At 38.8% G+C, this 23123-nt stretch overlaps 1 protein-coding gene across 11 annotated transcripts in view; it reads right to left on the reverse strand.

Annotated features, from left to right (window-relative positions):
* Positions 1-23123, reverse strand: part of HEATR6 (HEAT repeat containing 6) — a 136170-nt gene that overhangs the window by 102457 nt on the left and 10590 nt on the right. For all 11 annotated transcript variants that reach the window (XR_014257244.1, XR_014257245.1, XR_014257246.1 and 8 more), the window contains 8 exons: positions 22811-22948; positions 20660-20958; positions 19696-19873; positions 13722-13928; positions 13241-13340; positions 2696-3051; positions 1682-1804; positions 1044-1130 (listed from right to left, as the gene is read on the reverse strand). Coding sequence is in view for 2 of the 11 variants with exons in the window: in XM_082439933.1 (XP_082296059.1) it covers positions 1044-1130; positions 1682-1804; positions 2696-3051; positions 13241-13340; positions 13722-13928; positions 19696-19873; positions 20660-20958; positions 22811-22948 (1488 nt within the window). In the remaining 9 variants the exon portion in view is untranslated. The remainder of the gene's footprint in view (positions 1-1043; positions 1131-1681; positions 1805-2695; positions 3052-13240; positions 13341-13721; positions 13929-19695; positions 19874-20659; positions 20959-22810; positions 22949-23123) is intronic.

Here is a 23123-nt window from a genome sequence, read left to right on the forward strand (position 1 = left end):
TTAGTGGCAGTCTAGGGAAGTGACTAGAGCTAGACATTCTTTTTTTGAAATTTATTTATTTTTGGCTGCATCGTGTCTTCATTGCTGCGCACGGGCTTTCTCTAGTTGTGGCGAGCGAGGGTGTCTCGTGGTGGCTTCTCTTGTTGCGGAGCACGGGCTCTAGGCGCACGGGCTTCAGTAGTTGTGGTGCACGGGCTTAGTTGCTCCGCGGCATGTGGGATCTTCCCGGACCAGGGCTCGAACCCGTGTCCTCTGCATTAGCAGGCGGATTCTTAACCATTGCTCCACCAGGGAAGCCCGAGCTAGACATTCTTAATTCTAGCATTCCATCTAGGGTGATGGAAATTGTGAAAAGAAAAAGAATAGGCAGGATGAGGAGGGCAGAGGGAGAAAACATCCCTAATGTTGAGTTGATTTGGTTTTTGGCTCTAAGTAGAAGGTTTTTTTTGTGGGCTCACATGTTCCTCCTCCAAAGAATAACTGGCACAGTGTGGGGCAACACACACAAGCTCAGACCACAGAACTGAATGGGAATAAGGGGGAGGGGCCTGGCAGGGAGGGGCTAAGGGAATTAAGACTCACTGAGCATCTACTATTTGCCAGAGTCTTCACATCTCATTCAATCTTCCAAAAGTCCAGTGAGTTAAGGATTTTTACTCCTCTTTACAACAAGAAAACTATGTTCATAGTCACATATTCATTAAGTGGTTTAATCCCATGTCTTCTGATTCCAAATCTTGGGCTCTTCCCACCATTCTAGTCTGTCTCTTGGGCACACTGTGTAACCAAACTAGGTTTTGTGGGGGAAAAAAACTCCCCAAAAACTGGTTCTTCCATTGCTGGCTGTATGTTACACATAATCTTACCACACACTGAACAGCAAATAAACTGAAATGCAAATAAAACCTATTCATCCTAGATTATAAACCATAATTTCTGATATTGGAAAAAACCATACTCTACACCACTTTATCACTGAGCCTCAAAATAAAACTGACTGAAGCACTAAGAAAAGAGAAAACCATGAATATACATTTACTTACCAAGGTGACTGGCACTCTCTGATCAGGTGCTATGGAAGAATCTGGTTTATATTGTTGTATTAAGCCTGTACCCAGTTCTTCCAGAAGCTGCCAAGATAAAAGAAATAGATTATCAGAGATCAGTATTAGAACCATGGAGGTAAAAAGCCACTTCAGTTTGGAGATTACCTCAAATCAAGGGGAAAAGTAATTTCCAACTGATTTTCTTTCTTTTCTCAGTAACTCCTATCTCAGAGGCATTCTTTCCAGGAGCAAAATCACCAAGTATATATTGTTAATTTATTACCAAATCAATTCTTTGGGTTTACATGTAGAGCTGAAAATAGAGGAAGGTACTGATATCACTTCCCTACCTGAAGCCTCCTAAAGAAACTCAGAATTGATGGACATGCAGCAGAGGGAAGAACATAAAAGGAAGAGAAGAAAGAAGCACACAGCTTTTTTTTTCTTCTTTAAAACTGGGGTATAGCTGCTGTACAATGTTGTGTCAGTTTCCACTGTACAACCAAGCAAATCATCTATATGTCTACCTATATCCCCTCCTGGATACCCCTCCCACCGCCCCCATCCACCCGTCTAGGTCACCACAGAGCACCAAGCTGTGCTCCCTGAAGCACAGGGCTTTTACTGAAAATTACCTTTGCTCCATGAAGCTGGACAGACGGATCTGCCTCCCCCAGGCACTTGCAAATCACCTCTCCAAGCTCCATCAAGTAGACCTGAGTCATTGAAAAGTAGCCCCTTGCCAGATGAGCCAACACCTGCAAAGAAAACAGGGGATTAACCCCAAGACCTGAATGCAGGACTGCAATATCCAGAAGTATTTCAATATTTCAGAAATCACTCACATTCAACAAGGGGCTGAAATCTGATGTTAATGAAATGAAGAACAACCATAATCTTCAATTAAGTATATCATAAAATTTTATGGTGCTTTATAATTTACAAAATGTGTTTCATTTAGATTATCAATATTATCACACTTAAGTCTGGGAACAATTTATCTACTGGTAGGTATTTATTGAGTATCTCAGCTGAAGAAACTAAGACTGAAAAAGTTAAAGGTTAAAGAGGTTAAAGGACATGTTCAATATTAACCAGATAATTAGCAGACCCTAGCACCAAAAAACAAATACTTTAGGGTGTACAGAAAAAACAAATACTTTAATATTTTTAAAATATTACAGAAAAACAAATACTTTAATCTAGGGTGGTTTTCTTCCTTTGAAGGAGCAAATACTTTGTTGTCTCTAAGCAGATATAAGACCAAAGAGAAGTTTATAGAATATTAAACATTTATTTAACTTTCAGATGCAGAACTCAAAGATTAACTCTACAAATTCTTTCAGAATTATTATATAATCTATTATACTGACCTGCCATATAATACAAGAGGTGACTAAAATGGCTTGCAACAAAAGGGGACGAATGTGATATTTTACAACCAATCCCCCCCACCTACCCCCCCAAAACAAAACAACAAACAAAGCATTCACACCTGAAGTGTGAATTCACACACAACTCCCACTAACACCAATGACACACGGCTTGGTTTGACCTTATTTTCACAGACTTACTCCCCAGGAAGTAATCACCCCACGAAGAAAGGATGATTACTTCCATTTCAGAGATGAGGAAATGGAACCTCCTACCTGTAAGGCCTCCAGTCGCAAGGGGAATGGCTCATACGTGCTTCCTCCTGTGCAGCCAGCATCGCTACCTGAACAGGCATCTTCCTTGGGCAGAACAACAATGGAAATGCAAAGTCGAATGAGCCAGCAGGGCTCTGAAGACACCTTTGGCGAGCTAACTGCGGCTTCTTCCAGAAAGGGTCCTGAAGGGGCTTTCTTCCACCAATCAGGAGGACTGACGTGAGGAGTGGCTGAATTGCTATTGCTGAGTCCAGAAGAACAGGGCTGTTGTAAAAGTAGCTGGACTTCAGGTAAAGGTGCGTGAGTGGACACTATGGCCCCCAATAGTGTGAGACTTGACACACGAACATTAACATCTGTCAAAGGAATCAAAAAGAACCTATCACCACAGGAACAGCTACCATAAGGATCGTAACTATCCCTGCAGGCAATTAAGAATTATGGCTTCTTTGTTTAACCTGAATCTAATTAAACCTCTAGACCTAACGTCCAGTTTACGGGACAGAAGTGTAAGTTAACACTGTAAAGAAAACACCCAACAAATTGAGAGTATACGACATACTATAAGACAACTGGCTTGGACCCTTCCAAAATCAGTATCATAAAAGAAAGAAAAAGGGCCACAGACTCCTCTAGAGTCAAAAAGACTTAAGTGAGGAGGCGGGACAAGATGGCACAGTAGGAAGACGCTGGGCTCTCTCCTCCCAGGGACAGGAAAATTACAACTGCATAGAGAGCAACTATCTCTGAGAATGACTGAAAGACTAGCAGAGAAGATTCTCCATAACTAGGGATAAAAGGAAAAAAAAAGCCACACTGAGACAAGTAGGAGGGGCAGAGACACGGTCTGGCAGGGACCTACACCCCCAGTGCTGTGGACCACAGGCAGGAGGGATTTCACAGCCTCAGAGGTCGGCTCTGAACCCCACACTGGGCTCCCCAGCCCAGCGGGACATGCATCAGGAAGATGAACCCCCACAATGCCTGGCTTTGGAAACCAGCAGGGCTTACATCCAAGAGAGAGCCAGAGGGCTGCAGAGAATTGAGAATCCACTCTAAAAGGCTGTGCACAAAAACTCACTCACCCCAGGTCCTGGCACACAGACAGCAGTTTGAAAAGTGCCTGATCATATGTGAAGGAGATTCATTGACTAACATTAAGGCGTGTCACCAAGAGGTACTGAGGAGCTGGCGAGTGCCACTTAAAAATTTTTTTTCTTTGTCTCCCTCTCTACCTAGGTGGCCAGGCACCGGCAGGCACCAGTTGTTTTTGGTTTTTTTTTTTGCCTGAGCCACACAGCTTGCAGGATCTCAGTTCCCTGACCAGGGATCCAACCCAGGCCACAGCAGTGAAAGCACTGAGTCCTAACCACTGGACTGCCAGGGAATTCCCAGGCGGTCACCAGTTCTGACTCTCTCCATCTAATTTACTAGCATCACTCAACCTGCCCTGGGTTCACCTGCGGATTCAACCCAGCTAGTGCTAATCTAATGCAGTCCCCAATTACAGCCAGCTGCACTGGGAACCAACCCTACTCCCTAGCACACCTGCAGAAAGCATGGCCCAGCCACAGCAAAAGGGCACATGCAACCCACACAGGAGACACTCCTGGAGCACCTAGCTCTGGTGACCAGGGGGGACCATACTACTGGGCCTCACAGGACACCTTCTATACTTAGCCACTCTATCAAGAACAAGAAATGTAGATGATCTACCTAATACATAGAAACAAACAGAGGGTTAGGCAAAATGAGGAGACAAAGAAATATGTCCCAAATGATAGAACAGGACAAAACCTCAGAAAAAGAACTAAATGAAATGGAGACAATCAATCTTCCAGATAAAGCATTCAAACTAAGGATCATAAAAATGCTCTCTGAACTCAGGAGAAGAATGGAAGGACACAGTGAGAACTTCTACAAAGAGACAGAAAATATAAAAAACAACCAATCAGAGCTGAATAAAATAACAAAAATGAGAAATACACTAGAGGAAACCAAATGCAGATTAGATGATACAGAAGAACAGATCAGCAATCTGGAAGACAGGCTAATGAAAATCATCCAAATGGAAAAGCAAAAAGAAAAAAGAAACAAGAAAAATAAGGATAGTTTAAGGGACCTCTGTGACAACATCAAGTGTACTAACATTCACATTATAGGGGTCCCAGAAGGAGAAGAGAGAGGGACAGGGACAGAAAATCTCTTTGAAGAAATAATGGCTGAAAACTTTCCAAACCTGGCAAAGGAAACATACATCCAAGTCCAGGAATCACAAAAAGTCCCAAACAAGATGAACCCCAAAAGACCCACACCAAGACACATTATAATTAAAGTCAAAAGTTAAATAGAGGGCTTCCCTGGTGGCACAGTGGTTAAGAATCCTCCTGCCAATGCAAGGGACACGGGTTTGAGCCCTGGCCCAGGTAGATCCCACATGCCGCAGAGCAACTAAGCTCGTGTACCACAACTACTGAGCCTGTGCTCTAGAGCCCACAAGCTACAACTACTGAGCCCATGTGCCACAACCACTGAAGCCTGCGTGCCTAAAGCCCGTGCTCTGCAACAAGAGAAGCCACCGCAATGAGAAGCCTGTGCACCGCAACGAAGAGTAGCCCCCACTCACTGCAACTAGAGAAAGCCCGCGCACAGCAACAAAGACCCAACACAGCCAAAACTAAATAACTAAATAAATAAGTAAATAAATTTATTTTAAAAAAAAAGTTAAATAGAGAATCTTAAAAGCAGCAAGAGAAAAACAACTAGTTACATATGGAGGAGCCCCAGAAGATGATCAGCTGACTTTTCAGCAGAAACTTTACATACCAGAAGGGAGTGGCACAAGATATTCAAAGTACTGAAAGGAAGAAAAACCCTTACAACCAAGAATATTCCCTCTGGCAAGGCTCTCATTCAGAATTGAAGGAGAGATAAAGAGTTTCCCAGACAAGCAAAAACTAAAGGAGTTCATCACCACTAAACTGACCTAACAAGAAATGTTAAAGGGACCTCTTTAAACAGAAAACACAAAACTATAAGTAGAAATATAAAAATTATGAAAGAAAAAATCTCACTATAAAGGCAAACATATAGTAAAAGTAGTGGATCAACCACCTGTATAGGTACTATGAAGGTTAAAAGACAAAACTAGTAAAATCCTATATATCTACAATAATTAGTTAAGAGATACACAAAACAGAAAGATGTTAAAGATGACATCAAAAACATAAAACATGGGGGTAGGGAGTAAATATGTCGTGTTTTTAGAATGTGCTCAAACTTAAGCGACCATTAACTTAAAATAGACTGCTGTATACCAGGTTGTTATATAATAACCTCATGGTAACCACAAATCATAAAACAATACAAGATAAACTCAAAAAACAAAGAGAAAGGAATACAGTAAGTCCCCTACATGTGAACCTTCAAGTTGTGAACTTTCAAAGATGCAAACATGTGTTCCATCAATGTCAGGCATGAGTAAAATAGCAGCTTGCCCTCCATCTCCTAGCTGACGATCCTTCAGCTCTACCATCTCCCACCTCCACTCCCTCCTCCAGTCAGTAACTCTTCTTGCCTGTTCACTCGATGCCAGCCCCTGTAGGCCAGCCATTATACTGCACTACTGTACTTTTCAAAGTACTGTAAGATTAAAAATGTTTCATTTTCTGTTTGTTTTTTATGTATTATTTGTGTATTAATATTATAAACCTATTACAGTACAATACTATATAGCCAATTGTGTTAGTTGTGTACCTAGGCTAACTGTTTGACTTATGATCAAATTGGACTTACGAACGTGTTCTCAGAACAGAACTCGTTCGTATGTAGGGGACTTACTGTACAAACATAACACTCAAGAAAGTCATTAAATCACAAGAGAGCAAGAGAAGAGGAAAGGAACAGAGGAAAACAACAAAAATAACCAGAAAACAATTAACAAAAAGGCAGTAAGTACATAACCATCAAAAGTTACTTTAAATGAAAATGGACTAAATGCTCCAATCAAAAGACATAAGGTGGCTGAATGGATAAAAAAGCAAGACCCATATATATGCTACCTACAAGAGACTCACTTCAGATCTAAAGACGCACAGAAATTGAAAGTGAGAGGATGGAAAAAGATATTACATGCAAATGAAAATGAAAAGAAAGCTGGGGTAGTAATATTTATATCAGACAAAACAGACTTCATATGTACCACAATGTTCACTGCGGCACTATTTACAATAGCCAGGACGTGGAAGCAACCTAAGTGTCCATCGACAGATGAATGGATAAAGAAGATGTGGCACGTATACACAATGGAATATTACTCAGCCATAAAAAGAAATGAAATTGAGTTATTTGTAGTGAGGTGGATGGACCTAGAGTCTGTCATATAGAGTGAAGTAAGTCAGAAAGAGAAGAACAAACACTGCATCATTGCATGCTAACACATATATATGGAATCTAAAAAAAAAAAAAAAAAAAGGTTCTAATGAACCTAGGGGCAGGACAGGAATAAAGATGCAGATGTAGAGAGGACACGGGGAGGGGGACGGGTAAGCTGGGACGAAGTGAGAGAGAAGCACTGACATATATACACTACCAAATGTAAAATAGATAGCTAGTGAGAAGCAGCTGCATAGCACAGGGAGATCAGCTCGGTGCGTTGTGACCACCTAGAGGGATGGGATGGGGAGGGTGGGAGGGAGGGAGACGCAAGAGGGAGGGGGTACGGGGATATATGTATACATAGAGCTGATTCACTTTGTTATACAGCAGAAATTAGCACACCACTGTAAAGCAATTATACTCCAATAAAGATGTTAAAAAAAATAGACTTTAAATCAAAGACTGTAACAAAAGACAAAAAAGTGCATTACATAATGATAAAGAGATCAATCCAACAAGAAGATTTAACACTTGTAAATGTATGTGTACCCCACATAGGAACAGCTAAATACATAAAGCAAATATTAACAGACATGAGGAGATACTGACAGTAATATAATAATAGTAAGGACTTTAACACCCCACTTATATCAGTGGATAGATCATCCAGACAGAAGGAAACAATGTGTTTAAGGAAACACTGGCCTTATATGACACATTATACTACCCTGACTTAATAGATATATATAGAGAGAACATTCCACCCAAAACCAGCAGGATACACATTCTTTTCAAGTGCACGTGGAACATTCTCCAGGATAGATCACATGTTAGGCCACCAAACAAGTCTCGATAAATTTAAGAAGACTAAAATCACATCAAGCTTCTTTTCAGACCAAAATCCTATGAGACTAGGAATCAACTATAAGATAAAAAACTGGAAAAAACACAAACAAGTGGAGTCTAAACAACATGCTACTAAACAACCAATAGGTCACTGAAAAAAATCAAAGAGGAAATAAAAAAATACATTGAGACAAATGAAAATGGAAACACAGTGTTTCAAAATCTATAGGGCACAACAAAGGCAGTTCTTAGAGGGAAGTTTGTAGCAATATGGCCTACTTCAGGAAACAAGAAAAACCTCAAATAAACAATCTAACCTCAAACCTAAAGGAACCTAAAAAAAGAAAAACAAAACTCAAAGGGGAAAATAAGGATCAGAGTGGAAATAGATGAAATAGGTACTAAAAAAAAAAAAAAAAAAAAGAAAGAAAAAGAAAAGATCAATGAAACTAAAAGTTGGTTCTCTGAAAAGATAAACAGAATTGATAAATCTTCAGCCAGACTCATCAAGAAAAATAGAGAGAGGGCCCAAATCAATAAAATCAGAAATGAAAGAGGAAATACAACCAACACTACAGAAATATAAAAGATCATAAGAGATTACTATAAACAATTATATGCCAACAAATGGGACAACCTAGAAGAAATGGATAAATTTCTAAAAACATACCATCTTTCCAAGACTGAATCAGAAAGAAATAGAAAATCTGAACAGACCAATTACTAGTAATGAAATTAAATCAGTAATCAAAAAAACTCCCCCAAAACAAAAGTCCAGGACCAGATGGCTTCACAGATGAATTCTACCAAACATTTAAAGAAGACTTAATATCAATTGTTCTCACACTATTCCAGAAAACTGAAGAGAATCCAATTTCCAAATTCATTCTACCAGGCCAGCATTACCCTGACAGCAAAACCAGACAAAGACACTACAAAGAAAGAAAATTACAGGCCAATATCCCTGATGAACACAGATGCAAAAATCCTCAACAAAATATTAGCAAACCAAAGTCAGCAATACATTAAAAGGATCACACATCATGATCAAGTGGGATTTACCTCAGGGATGCAAGGATGGTTCAGTATCTGCAGATCAATCAACCTGATACACTACATTAACAATATGAAGAGTAAAAATCATATATCATCTCAATAGATGCAGAAATAGCTTTTGACAAAATTCAACATCCCTTTATGCTAAAACCTCTCAACAAAGTGGATATAGAGGGAACATACCTCAACATAATAAAGGCCATATATGACAAACCCACAGCTAACATACTCAACAGTGAAAAACTGAAAGCATTTCCTCTAAGGTCAGGAACAAGACAAGGATGCCCACTCTTGCCACTTCTATTCAATGTAGTATTGGTAGTCCTAGACACAGCAATCAGACTAGAAAAAGAAATAAAAGGCATCCAAATTGGAAAGGAAGAAGTAAAACTGTCACTGATGACATGATACTATATATAGAAAACCCTAAAGACTCCACCAAAAAACTATTAGAACTAATAAATGAATTCAGTAAAGTTGCATAAAATTAATATACAGAAATCTGTTGCATTTCTATTCACTAATAACAATCCATCAGAGAAAGAAATTAAGAAAACAATGCCATTTACAATTGCATCAAAAAAATAAAATACCTAAGAATAAATTTAGCCAAGAAGGTGAAAGACCTGTATTCTGAAAACTATAAGACATTGATGAAAGAAACTGAAGACAACACAAATAAATGGAAAGATACATATACCATGCTTATGGACTGGAAGAATCAATATTGTTAAAATGTCCTTACTACCCAAAGCAATCTACAGGTTCAATGCATTCACCATCAAAATACCCATGGCATTTTTCACAGAACTAGAACCAGTAATCCTAAAACTTGTAGGGAACCACCAAAGACCCCAAATAGCCAAAGCAATCTTGAGAAAAAAGAACAAAGCTGGAGATATCACATGCCCTGATTTCAAACTATACTACAACACTGCAGTAATCAAAACAGAATAGAGAGCTCAGAAATAAACCCACACTTATATGGTCAATTTATCTATGACAATGGCGGCAAAAATAGACAATGGCGGCAAAAATAGGCAATGGAGAAAAGACAGCGTCTTCAATAAATGGTGTTGGGAAACCTGGATAGCTACATGCAAAGGAGTGAAACTGGACCATTTTCTTGTATCATATACAAAAACAAATTAAAAATGGGTTTAAGACTTAAATGTAAGACCTGAAACCATAAAACACCTAGAAGAAAACATAGGTAGTACACTCTTTGATGTCAGTCTTAGCAGTATTTTTTGGATTTGTCTCCTCAGGCAAGGGAAACAAAAGCAAAAATAAGTAAGTGGGATTACATCAAACTAATAAGCTTTTACGCAGTGGAAGAAATCTTTAATAAAAAAAGGCAACCTACTGAATGGGAGAAGATATTTGCCAATGATATATCCATGTGTGTGTGTGTGTGTGTGTGTGTGTATATATATATATATATTTCTTAAAAAGGAAATCATACAACTCTGTAACAAAAAAAACCAATCCCATTAAAAAATGGTCAGAGAGCCTGAACAGCCCTTTCTCCAAAGAAGACATACAAATGGCCAAGAAAAACATGAGAAGATGCTCAACATTACTAATCACCACTAATCATCAGGGAAATCAAAAGCACAATGAGATATCACCTCACATCTGTCATAATGGCTATCATCAAAAAGACAAGAAACAAGTGTTGGCAAGGATGTGAAGAAAAGGGAACCCTCGTGTACTTTTGGCAGGAATGTAAATTGGTGTAGCCACCATGGAAAACAGTATGGAGGTGCCTCAAAAATTAAAAACAGAACTACCATACGATCTAGCAATTCCACTTCTGGGTATTCACTCAAAGAAAACAAAAACATTGATTTGATATATGCACCCTAATGTTCACTGCAGCATTATTTACAATAGCCAAGATATGGGAACAACCTAAATGCCCAACCTAAGTGGATAAAAAAGATGTGGCATATGTATACAATGGAATATTACTCAGCCATTAAAAAAAAAAGAAGGACTTCCCTGGTGGTGCAGTGGTTAAGAATCCGCCTGCCAATGCAGGGGTCATGGGTTCAAGCCCTGGTCCGGGAAGATCCCACATGTCGCAGAGCAACTAAGCCTGTGCGCCACAACTACTGAGCCTGTGCTCTAGAGCCCGTGAGCCACAACTACTGAGCCCATGTGCCACAATTACTGAAGCCATAGGCCTAGAGCCTGTGCTCCACAACAAGAGAAGCCACTGCAATGAGAAGCCAGGGTGCCGCAACTAGAGAAAGCCCGAACGCAGCAATGAAGACCCAATGCAGCCAAAAATAAATAAATAAATAAATTTATTTAAAAAAAAAAAAGAAATCTTGCCATTTGCAACAACATGGATGGAACTAGAGGGTATTATGCTAAGTTAAATAAGTCAGACAGAGACAAGTACTGCATAATCTCACTTATACGTGAAATCTAAAAAACAAAACAAATGAACAAACAAAACAGAAACAGACTTACAGATAGAGCAAATTGGTGGTTGCCAGAGGAGGTTAGGGGATGCATGAAATAGGTGAAAGGGATTAAGAGGTTACAAACTTACAGTTATGAAATAATTAAGTCACAGGGATATAATATACAACATAAGGAATATAGTCAATAATACTGTAATAATTTTGTATTGTGAGAGATGGCTAGCTACTAGACTTATCGTGGTGATCACTTGTGATGTATTTAAATGTTGAATCATTATGTTCACCTGAACATAATGCCAACTATACTTCAAGTAAAAAAAAAGTTAAAAAGGCTTAAGTGACATAAAAACTAAATATAATGCATGAACCCTGAATGAACCCAGGTTTTTTTAAAAAAAGCTATAAAAGAATTTTGGGGACACACGAGGAAATCTGAATGTGGACTAGACATTAGATAATACTATGGAATCAATGTAATTTTCTTAGGTGTGAGAATGGTATTGTGTTTTTTAGGAGATTGTCTTTATTTTGGGGAGATACATACTGTGGTATTTAGGGTGAAATATGTCTATAATTTACCTTCAAATGGTTCAAGGGAAAAAAGCCTATATAAATATGTACACATAGACCAAAATATGCATATAAACACACACACGTACACATATACACACTGATACATATATGTAGAGAGAGAGAGAAAACAAATATGACAGTGTTAACAACTGTTAAGTCTAGGTAGAGGTAACAGGTGCTCACTGTACAATAGTAAAAATTTTCTGTGGGTTTGAACATTTTAATAATAAAAGGTTGCTGGAGGACAAAGTCAGATACTTGAAAGGGACCTTTGAGACATGGTCCACTCCCCTCAGTCTGCAGATGAAGAAAAGCTAGTGCAGTGGAATGAGCAGGGGACTGAGCCAGAAGACTTGGGTTGTCTTAATCTTACTTCTGCAACTAACGTCATAAGCAATCTTAAGGCAAGATTTACCTTCCTGGGTCCCCTTTTACACATTGGTGAAAGGGATGAATTGGACTTTGTTTACATATCATTATCTCATTTAAGCCTCATAAAAATCTTATGAGGTAGGCATAGATCTTCCTGTTAGGAGGAAATTAGGGTTCAGAGAAGGGCATGGCTATGCGATGGCAAAAATGGGAGTGAGCTGCAGACTGACACTGGGTCCAGAACATCTCCCACGATGCCACAAAAACATCCGTGCCTCCTTCAAGTTCTACAATTCTGACTAAGAACTCAACAAAATGTGGTCTGATCCTGAAGTTTGCAAACAAAAGAAAAACAAATCTTCTAAAGGCAACACATATATATTACATGTGGGAGTAAGTCAGGAAATAAGAATGTAGTTAGTGGAGATTTGAGGTTCTGAAATTTTATCTGAACTCCAGAGGAGATAATGTTAAAGAAGTTAGGTTTTATATTCCACTTCTTCTTTCCAAAATGAGGATAACGCCTGTCTATCTGACTGTCCATCCACCCTCTACTTCTATCTAAAGGATATGAACTATTACATACTAGGGTGGGACCCCCTGGGATTTTGCTCAATCTCAATTCTAAAGGGATACCCTGGTCACTGCACTGATGCACTGAAGAGGCATTAAACTTGACAGTTAATTCTCCAGGTCACTTCTTTCCAGTGGTGTCCACTGGGGCTTTAGGGGTCAAAAGTGGGGTTCTAGCAATAGTTGATTCCCCCTAAAATTTGAGGAGAATAAGCAGAGACATCTTAGAGCTATAAAAATGCCCTATTTTTTTAAACTAATAATCTAGATCTGATTGACATAAAGAAGCAATCAGTTTCAAACTCCCACCAACCTTTGTGGCGGATATAAGGCTTTATCTGGTTCCAGACTTTGGTCAGCAGGCTGAGTTTCAGACGGTTATAAGGTGAATTTGATACTAAGTTTGCAAGGCACTGCAAAACACAAAGAAGAGCTCATCAGTGGGCCTGATATAGTCACAGCATAGAGACAAAATTTTAGAGCCTTTAATTTAGAAAGTCTTTATACTTATTTAAAAATCAGTCCTTTTTTTTTTTCAGGGGGAATAGCACTTGTACTCTCATTGGTACAACTTAATACTAAAGATAAAGCAGTATTTTTAGTAAATCATTTATTTGGACATACAGAGATTATAGGTATGATCAGACAAGTAGGAACAGACTTCCAAACAGGATATCTTTAATAAAATTACTACTTAGTTATATTCTTAAGTCAATTCACTTTTGGGCAATATAAACATTATGCAAAAAGAGAGAAACTGCCTCTGTAACTCACCGATAACTTGGCACATTTACCTTAATTATCTGAGTAAGGGTCTGTGAGGATGATTCAGCCACCAAAGCTAACAAAAGACATCTGTGCAACTCTTTAATGCTAGAAGCGATCATTACAGAAAAGGGAGTGAAAGCCCTTCTGTGGTCACTGGTATCTTCAGCAACAGAAAGAAACTGCTTTGAGCCTTCCAAGATGGCAGATAAAACTTGCAGAGCACAGGCACGCGTCTGAAATTTCAGGATGATGCACATCAGTTAGAAATCAGGACTCGAATCCCCTTCTTCCTATATATGTTTTTCATTTTCAAAGCATTTAGGATCCCTTTAATTAGAGGAATAAAGGCAATGTGATTATCCATCAGGCCCTAAGAGCAGCCGTGAACTAAGCCACCTGCGTGCCGCCCCAACCCCACATTTCAAAAAACCAACAGAGCCTCAAATCACATTGCTGTTAGGGTTTCCTACTGTAAGGAATAAGCCTAAGCTGCCCCACAGTATAAAAACCTGATGTCATAAGCATGAAAATAACTTAAAGATGAGAAGCCTAGTTTATTAAAGCATAAAGCCAAATGAAAAGAGACAAGCAAACCGCCTGTGGGCAGGAAAAACTACATGCACCTAGGGTCTGTTTCATATCAAAGTTCCTGAGGACCTTCTGCTTTACGTTCCAACCTAAAGCATCCATGAGTGCTCAATATAGAGATATTAGAAACTTTGTGCATACTCAGCCTGGCAGGCACCATTAGTGACCCAACTTTCAGAAACATTCTTCTAAGGTACAGAAAATAAAATCTGCAATAAAATCTTTGATACTCAAAGGAATACTATTAAATATAACTTTATGGATAGAAAGGAAAACATGTGCACCTTTATCAATGGACTGCTCTATTTATCACGAACAGTGCCACTGCATTAAGATTTTCTTTATAAGGTTAAAAGATTACTTGTAATTGGTATTCTGATGATTCTGCAGTATTAAAAATCAGAGAAGAAAAAAAGAAAGGAAAAGAAAGCCAATTTAACCAAAATGGAATGTAGGTGATAAATGCAGGACTACTAATATGAAATAATACTGTACCCTCTTTGGCCAGCTAACCCCAAAATGTCATTTAAAAAGCAAGGAATCAACATTATAATTCTAGGATCTAATCTAAGTATTTACTCAATATGAAGCATATCTTGAGTTTGGTGTGAAAAAGGTTTTCCAGAAAATCTTCAACTGTTATCTCCAAATTACCAAGAAATAAATCATTTCTGCATGCTTTTTGTAGAATGGAATCATAAACAAAAAACTAAAGATTTATTGCTTTGAGAACAAATTTGTAGTATAGTAGTATGAGTCTTTGGAATTAAGCATAATCACTTAAGGAAGGCAGGAAGTTGACAATGTATTAGGAAAGTGTGTGTGAGAGAGACAGAGAGACAGAGAGAGAGCTCGTGCACAAGTCAGCTGGTCCAAGAAGAACTCAGATGAGGTGCTAGCAACCCTTTTCCATAAAGCGCCAGTAGCACAAATTTTATAGTCTAGACTTCACAGGCCACAGAGTCTTTGTTGCGACTACTCAACTCTGCTATGGGAGCACAGACACTGTACAAAGAAATAAATGTGACTGTGTTCAAATAAAATTTTACTTATGGACAGTGAAATCTGAATTTCATATAAATTTTACATGTCACAAAATACTATTCTTTTGATTAAAAAAAATTTTTTGAAAGCGTAATAACCATTCTTAGATCATAGGTCATACAAAAACTGGTAGTTGGCCAGATTGGGCCCACAGGCCATAGTCTGCCAACCTCTGATTAGATTGCTGGCTGGTCTTAACCAAAAAAGGCGGATGTTATGCTAAACCTCCATTTCTTTAGAACATAATTAAAAATTACAATTTCAACAGCTCAACAAACCAAATAAAATTAAAAGCCAAGTTGTAGAAAGAAATAAACTAATACTCAAAAGTAAAAATTTTTCAGCTCAATTAACTTTGGTACCCAAAGTGGGAAAAAGCATTCATGACTATCACAGATGAAAACAAAAGAATGTCACTGAGGGCTTCCTTGGTGGCGCAGTGGTTGAGAATCTGCCTGCCAATGCAGGGGACATGGGTTCGAGCCCTGGTCTGGGAAGATCCCACATGTCGCGGAGCAGCTAGGCCCGTGAGCCACAATTACTGAGCCTGCGCATCTGGAGCTTGTGCTCCTCAACAAGAGAGGCCACGATAGTGAGAGGCCCGCACATCGCGATGAAGAGTGGCCCCCGCTTGCCGCAACTGGAGAAAGCCCTCGCACAGAAACGAAGACCCAACACAGCCATAAATAAATCAATCAATAAATCAATAAATTAAAAAAAAAAAAAAAAGGAATACAACCAATATATTAAAAAAAAAAAGAATGTCACTGAAATTAGTCATTTTTTACCATCGAGGTATAAAATCTACATGGAAATATGATACTATATCGAATTTTACTTCCCATAGTGCTGATTTATTTCCTTTAAACACTGTTTTATATACCTTTGTTGTTATAAAAATGCTATTCATGACACTGAATCAGGTTCAAGTTCTGCTTCATTTATTTTTATATCAATATTTAATACTGTTTACCATTCTAATCAGCACTTCCAGCAGAAAGTACTGATGTACAAGCAAACCATAAGAGGTGCAGCTCTCCAGAGAGCTCATTTTGTTAAGTTTTTATTGTCTGAATATTTACGTTGGTAGATGAAAGCCTTTTTAATCTTATAAACATCAGTGCACTCAGTTTCACTAGAGGGTAGTTTTACCCCCTTGGGCACGAAGGCTTGTTCAAAGGTAATGAAACAAGAAAGCACTTTTCCTTTTTTGCTATTTAAGGATATAGTAGAAATTTTTGCTGAGGTAGCTCAGTCAATCCTTATTTTTTCCTTTTTTATGTATGTTCAGCCTCAGCATATTTCTGGAAGAGTGATGAAGTCGTCACTGCTGGGAACGGCTACCACTGAGGTTTCAATGCAGGGCACCTGGCTGTGCTTGTCTTTGGCTTTGTCCAAGTCCTGATTATTCTTCACATATGTTCAGGGTTAATTTCATTTGAGCACACCCCCAAAGTTGGGTGCCTTTTAGGTGGAGGCATGTGCATACTGTGTCAAGGTCTCTAGATTTAGAGACCTCCAAGCAAAGGTCACCTGTTCTTAACTGACCATAAAAGAGGAAACCTGATTACCTACCATTCCGTGATGGTTAAAAGTTTCAACTCTTTATTCTCTCTCCTAGTTATGCTATCTATTATCTAGATTTTGATTTGTTTCCACATTTCATAGCTCTCTAAAAGAGAAACAAATAATCATCATGGAATTTGAAAATCAGGATAATTCTACAGGTACCAAGAGGAAGGTATGCCCTACAGTTTGTCCCTTAGGTCAAGTCTTGTTGATATATATACATAATCTACTTTTGTAACACCTGAGGAAATCATAAAGAAGAAATTCTTAAATTAGTCATATTGTTACTAGTAGTAGAAGTATTATTTTAATTAGTCATATTATTATACTGATTGCTCTATCTTGCCTGAAAACATAGGATGTGCTTTCTGAAGCACATTTCCAGCATGTAAACATGTGACAATTTCCCAAGTACCATCACACTGCCAAATCCTAGAGGAAATTTCTAAGTTTTCTCCTTCTCAATGAACCATTCTAGCATCTCACATTCCAGTTTCCTGAAAATAATCCCTGTCATTGTTGGTGTTCTGAATGGAGTAGTCCAATCATGTTTCCTTCTGCCCATTTCTCTCTGGAAAATTTCTCAGTATATCAGTGACAATTGTGCTTCCAACTGAATCTACCATATAGGTCATATCAGAGCTGCCATGAACTCAAAACCATCATCACTGTGTACTTCAAGGAGAAGAGACACTATTTTTGTCTTGTCATGTTTCATCCTGGCTAAGACAAACTTCAGTCTATGCTATCCATCTCTATACTCACCAGAGGTGACCACTCAGCTTTTACACATGGCTGCGCCTTTTAACCTAGCTCTGATCAATCCAGAATGCTGTTCTATTCCAATGACATGAACTAGTACTTTTTTTTTGGCCATTTCTTGCGGCATGTGGGATATTAGTTCCCCGACCAGGGATTGAACCCGCACCCCCGCAGCTGAAGCTCAGGGTCTTAACCACCGGACTGCCAGGGAAGTCCATGAACCAGTACTTTTAATTTTTGCACGTAACTTTCTAGAAGTCTTTCTAAAAAGCCTCTCTCACTGACATCATCTACCAAAACACTTTCTTCTAACATGGGTCTTGGTTCACAATTAATTACACACTATGGACAGTTTGCAGTGGTGCGCTCCAAGACCTGTTGTGGACAATTATCATGACACTTATTTACACCCTTCTAAACCCAGTATCTGCTAAAAAATCTGAGTATATTCATTTCGCTTGCCATTACACTGAACTCATGAATTTTAATCATTACTTTGATCTTTTAAAAAACCTGTATAAGAATGATGACTGGTCTTCCCTTTCTCCAGGACCTTTGTGTGGCGTTCGTACTAGACCTAGGACTTCTCCAGAAGGGAGTTCTATATTTTTTTTCACTCATCACGTCTCTTGCATTACTGAAATTAAACAGCAAGAACATATCTAAGAAGTACCCCAATCAAGGAGGACCACTTTGCAATAAGTAAAATTTCTCATGGCAAGTCAAATGTAAATGTTTGAAAAATACAAAGATATAAACATCATGAAAATTATTTCAATCTACTTTCATCTCCATCTCCTTGGCTACTTACGGCAGCTCCCCTCAGCTGGAGGGTCTTCAAAAACATAAATACATATATATATGTATTTTCAACCTTCATAGCAGTTTTCCTTCCAATTACTAGAATGGCCTCATTATTTATTTATTTGCCACCACCATTTTTCAGGTTCTCATTTGCTGACGATTCAGTCAATCTGAAAAATTTCTACTGGTTTAACTATTTAGTATATTGGGTATTTGAAATACTGTACAAGGCATTTTTTTGTGTGCATAATTGAGGCTAGTTTATTTTTCTCCACCCTGTAAAAGTGCTGAAGGGTCATTTAGAAGTTTTCTTATATAGTAATTAGCTAGTCAAGGAGATGATCAAAGGGAGTTTCAATGTATGATGGATTGCTAGTCCTCCTTACTTCTAAGGGAAAAATCTTAAAAACAGAAAATAATACTATTGGCCTAACTAAAACTATTCATTTTGAGAGGGTAGGTTAATTACCTGAGGATAACAGATGCCATTTAGCATGAGTTTTTAATGTTCGTTATTTTAAGAGGAATCTAAACGGCAGACTATTTTCCTTATTTGGGTAAAAAGCTAACTTCTGGAAAAGAGCTAACATATCCAAGAAGAGGCAAATATTTGATCAGCCATAGTTACCTTGCTGTAGCTATCCACGACTGCCAAGTCACTTTTCCTTCTTTTCTAAAAATAAGTTTTTCTCATTAAACTATGTATTACTATTTATTACATGTGATTTGAAAAATATGGAAAAGTTGAAGGAAAAAAACCACTGTTGGGATCATATAATTCTATATCCTATACTTTCATAAAGCCTCATCAGCATTTCCCTAAGCCTTACACATCTTTCATAACCATTATATACCATGACGTTCCACTGAGTATTAAAGCCACTTTTAACTTTTTTCTATTATAAACGCCATGGCAATCAACGTTTTCATAAAAGAGAGAGAAGCACAGCTGCTTCAGTGCAGCTCAAAGAGGACACTGAAACAATAACTCAGTGTGCTCATGCTTCAAGCAAGCCCTGGGGCAGGAGGTGAGCTCAGTGTGATCTCCCTCTACCTGATATTCACATAAGCCCATTTCCTATCCTCCTGCCCATTTAGTGGTTCTCAAGTCAGGACTTGGGTCGGTATTAATAAGAGCCTTGTTCAGATAAGATCAGATGGGGCAGAGAAAACAACAAAGACTTGTAAAGATTTTCTTCCTAGTTATAACACTTAGAATTTAAATGCTCTTACCTTTGGAGAAGGATCTTTTAACGTAAGAGTCATCAAGGACACAGACTGTGGGCTTCCAAGCTCAGGTGTATCAGGAACAAAGGCTGACCAGTAGCCATAAAGAACTTTTTTTTCTATTGATTTTATAGTAGAAAGAAAACAGGCTAATGCTCCTTGGCGAACTTTGGCTTGGTAAGACCTTTAATAACCAAAAGAAGGAAGAAAAAAGCCTTTTAATTGTTTTTAAAAACATAAGCATGAAATGCTATTTATTCCAGCCATCTCAAATGATACAGTGGGAAATTCAACATTCTAAATAAATCTGAAAGATGCCAACATTTTAAAAATTATTTCAAAATGTGATCAAAACATGTTAAAGCAATTTGTATATCTAACAAGTTAATAAAGTCAACAATTAAAAAAACACAACTAGGTAGAGAATAAGAGGGCAACATTTTGATATTAGGAAATCAGTATTAAATATGAGATACTGCAGAGTACCCATTCATCCAACAGATAATGTACTGAGAATCCTTACGTATGTGCCAGGCACTGTGCTGAGGCTGGCAGACGTAAACTAAGTCCCTGCCCTTGACAAGCTTATTAATGGCAGAGACACAGGGTTAAAGAGATTACAACACAGTAATCAGAGGTAAGTCAAAGAGTCACATAGGAGGGGTACCTAAGCCGGAATAGGGGGTCAGAAAAGGCTTCTCAGAGTATATGATTGCTGAGCTCATACTGAAGATGGGTAGTGGTTAACAAGGCAAAAGGCAAAAAAAGTGAAAGAATAACCCAGGCAGAGGAACCACATGTACAAAGGCAGATAAGAGAACAATGCAAAGTGCAGAGTAATACAAAGTCCCACGTAAATGAGACTCCTCCAAGTTAAATCACATGCGGCAGTCAGACTTTTAAGCAAGGTTAGAAACTTATACACACAACTCAGAATGTAAGGCATAAAAATATAACAAAATACTACTACCTCACTTTACTCTGCATGCCTCCTTCAGCATCAGAATAGTCTGACTCACTACTGCTGACTCTCTTCCAAATGGAAGAACTGAAGGATGAGGAGACTTGGTCTTTTCCTGCAGCTCCACTTCCAGCTAATGGCAAACTCGGAACACCCAGGGAGGAGGGGCACTGAGTGTCCCCTTTATGCGGGTTCAGTCTGCCTGAGCCAGTGACTGGGGCTACTTCTCTTTCACCACTGGATTCTTCCTCCTCCTCCTCTCCTTGCTGGATTTTCTTCACTTTTACTTTTGATTTTTTCCTTTTATTCTGATTTTAGGAGCAAATGAAAACATATATATGATAGCTATTGGTAACTTCTCATTTGATAATTACTAAATATGTCCCCAACACGTAGTATGGATAAAGAAGAGGAGAAGAGAAAAAAGCGGCACTTAATACTCCATGCGTCAGGCACTATGCTAAGTGTTTATGTACACCTTACTGGACCATAAGAAACAAGGTAGGAAATACATGGGACAGAGCAAAACTTGTGACCTGGGTTTAATATATTCTACATCTGTGATCCTGGGCAAATCATTTAGCCTCGCTGAGCTTGCCTTTCCTCATCTGTTTAAGTACGGACTAATGCCACCTTCCTTGCACGGTTGTGAAAGCATTCAGCCTTCTCAACAAAGGTTCTGCAAGAGATCAAGGTCTACAGAAAATGACTTGAGTGATTATTTTCTCAGGTCTCCCAAACAGGATACGCAGCTAGCACCACTCTAGATGCACAGGAGGGATGTTACTCCTTTACATACAATCCAGGTTTTAGAGCACTGGGGCTTTGTAGATATAAAGTAAAAGCCTGGGACTTCCCTAGTGGTCCAGTGGTTAAGACTCCACATTTCCACTACAGGGGGCACGGGTTCGATCCCTGATCGGGGATCTAAGATCCCGCATGCCGTGCAGCGCAGCCAAAAAACAAAAAACAAAAAACTTAAAGTAAAAGCCAGTTTCTTTCTTTTCTCCTACTTCCTTCTTTCGGACATCCAAAGATCTTTGGAATCTGTGCTCTCCTCTGCATTCTCAAGGTCCCTAACCTTTAGGAGAGAAGGTCCTCATGACTTCTACCTTGAGTTATTAATGTGGCTCCAGACTCACACCCTTTTACTTGCTACCACAGTGACTTCTCTGAAATGCCCATCTGATATCACTCCCCTGTATCAGATGCTTCATTTCCACCACCTATAAGATAAAAACCCAAACTCCTTAGCACACTGTGTATGACCCTTATGATTTGGCCTCTGCTACATACTTGTCCCACCTTCCCCTCCACACACCTGACACTCTAGCCCATTGTTCAACTCGCATTCCCTAAGTCTGTGTACCTGTTGTTCCCTCTGAATAAAACATTCTCCTTCCTTCTCTGTACTATTACTCATTCTTGAGGCTCAGGTTAGCCACTATATCTTTTAAAAAGCACCCCCTTACTCCTCTATTCGTTGCCCTGAATGTGCTCCTAGAATACCCCCGTGAATATTCTGTTGAAAGAAATCATAATACTGCACTGTAGTTGTTTATTTATCCACCTTCGCTTTCTCCCCCAAATTCCTAAAACCACAATCTATGTTCCTAATGCTTAGCACAATGTCTGGGATATAACAGATGCTCAGTAAATGCTAAGTAAATGAGTGAAAGAATTTCTAATTATAAGCATTTTAATCAGGTATTACATTTCTAGGTGTAATACCTCAGCCGTACATCTGTATGCTTTAGGTTCTCCAACAGAAACAGGAGGGAGATGGCAGCTATCTGGAAAGACTGGGAAATTTGGCAGTGGCAACAGAGACCTATAATATTTACCAGCTAGCCTCTTGGAGAAAAAGTCTGTTGACCTGTGGTGTTGAGCATTTGAGGGATGCGGATGCTTGGCTATGGGTATAAAGCGAATGCCCATTTTTATAGCTGTTACATTGCCTAGCCCGCTTAGAAGTGTAAGATGCTCTAACTGGTAGTTTTAGCAGTCTGATGAATTTAAATTTACTATGCTAAAAACCCTAAGTTGAAATCAAATTCAAGGTGAGTCTTTGGCACAGCAGTGATGCAAATCATAGAAAACACACATAGCAAGCCAATTAAAATCAATCCACAACTTAAGTCTAAATATACGTAAATGTACCACAGCTGGTCGAGAAGTGCTGGATTCTGTCTGCTGCGGCTTGATGGGTGGCCGTCCATCACACTGAGGCAGTGGAGTGGGGTACAACACCGTGGGCATCTCTATGTTTAGTCCAGGGAGTCCATGGAACATGGTTTTCTAATAATGATGATTAAGGAACACACAAACACACATACAACGAATCATAAAACAGAATTATTCACCATGTTCTGAATCACACAGATGAACAGATTCATGTTTAAAAGCTTTATTAAGGAAACTGAAATGGGACAGAAAATAGATACCCTGAAGGTTTAGAGCTTAAAGGAGAGTT

Source organism: Balaenoptera physalus (genome assembly GCF_965194825.1).
Source record: "Balaenoptera physalus genome assembly, chromosome: 20".
Classification (NCBI taxonomy): domain Eukaryota; kingdom Metazoa; phylum Chordata; class Mammalia; order Artiodactyla; family Balaenopteridae; genus Balaenoptera; species Balaenoptera physalus.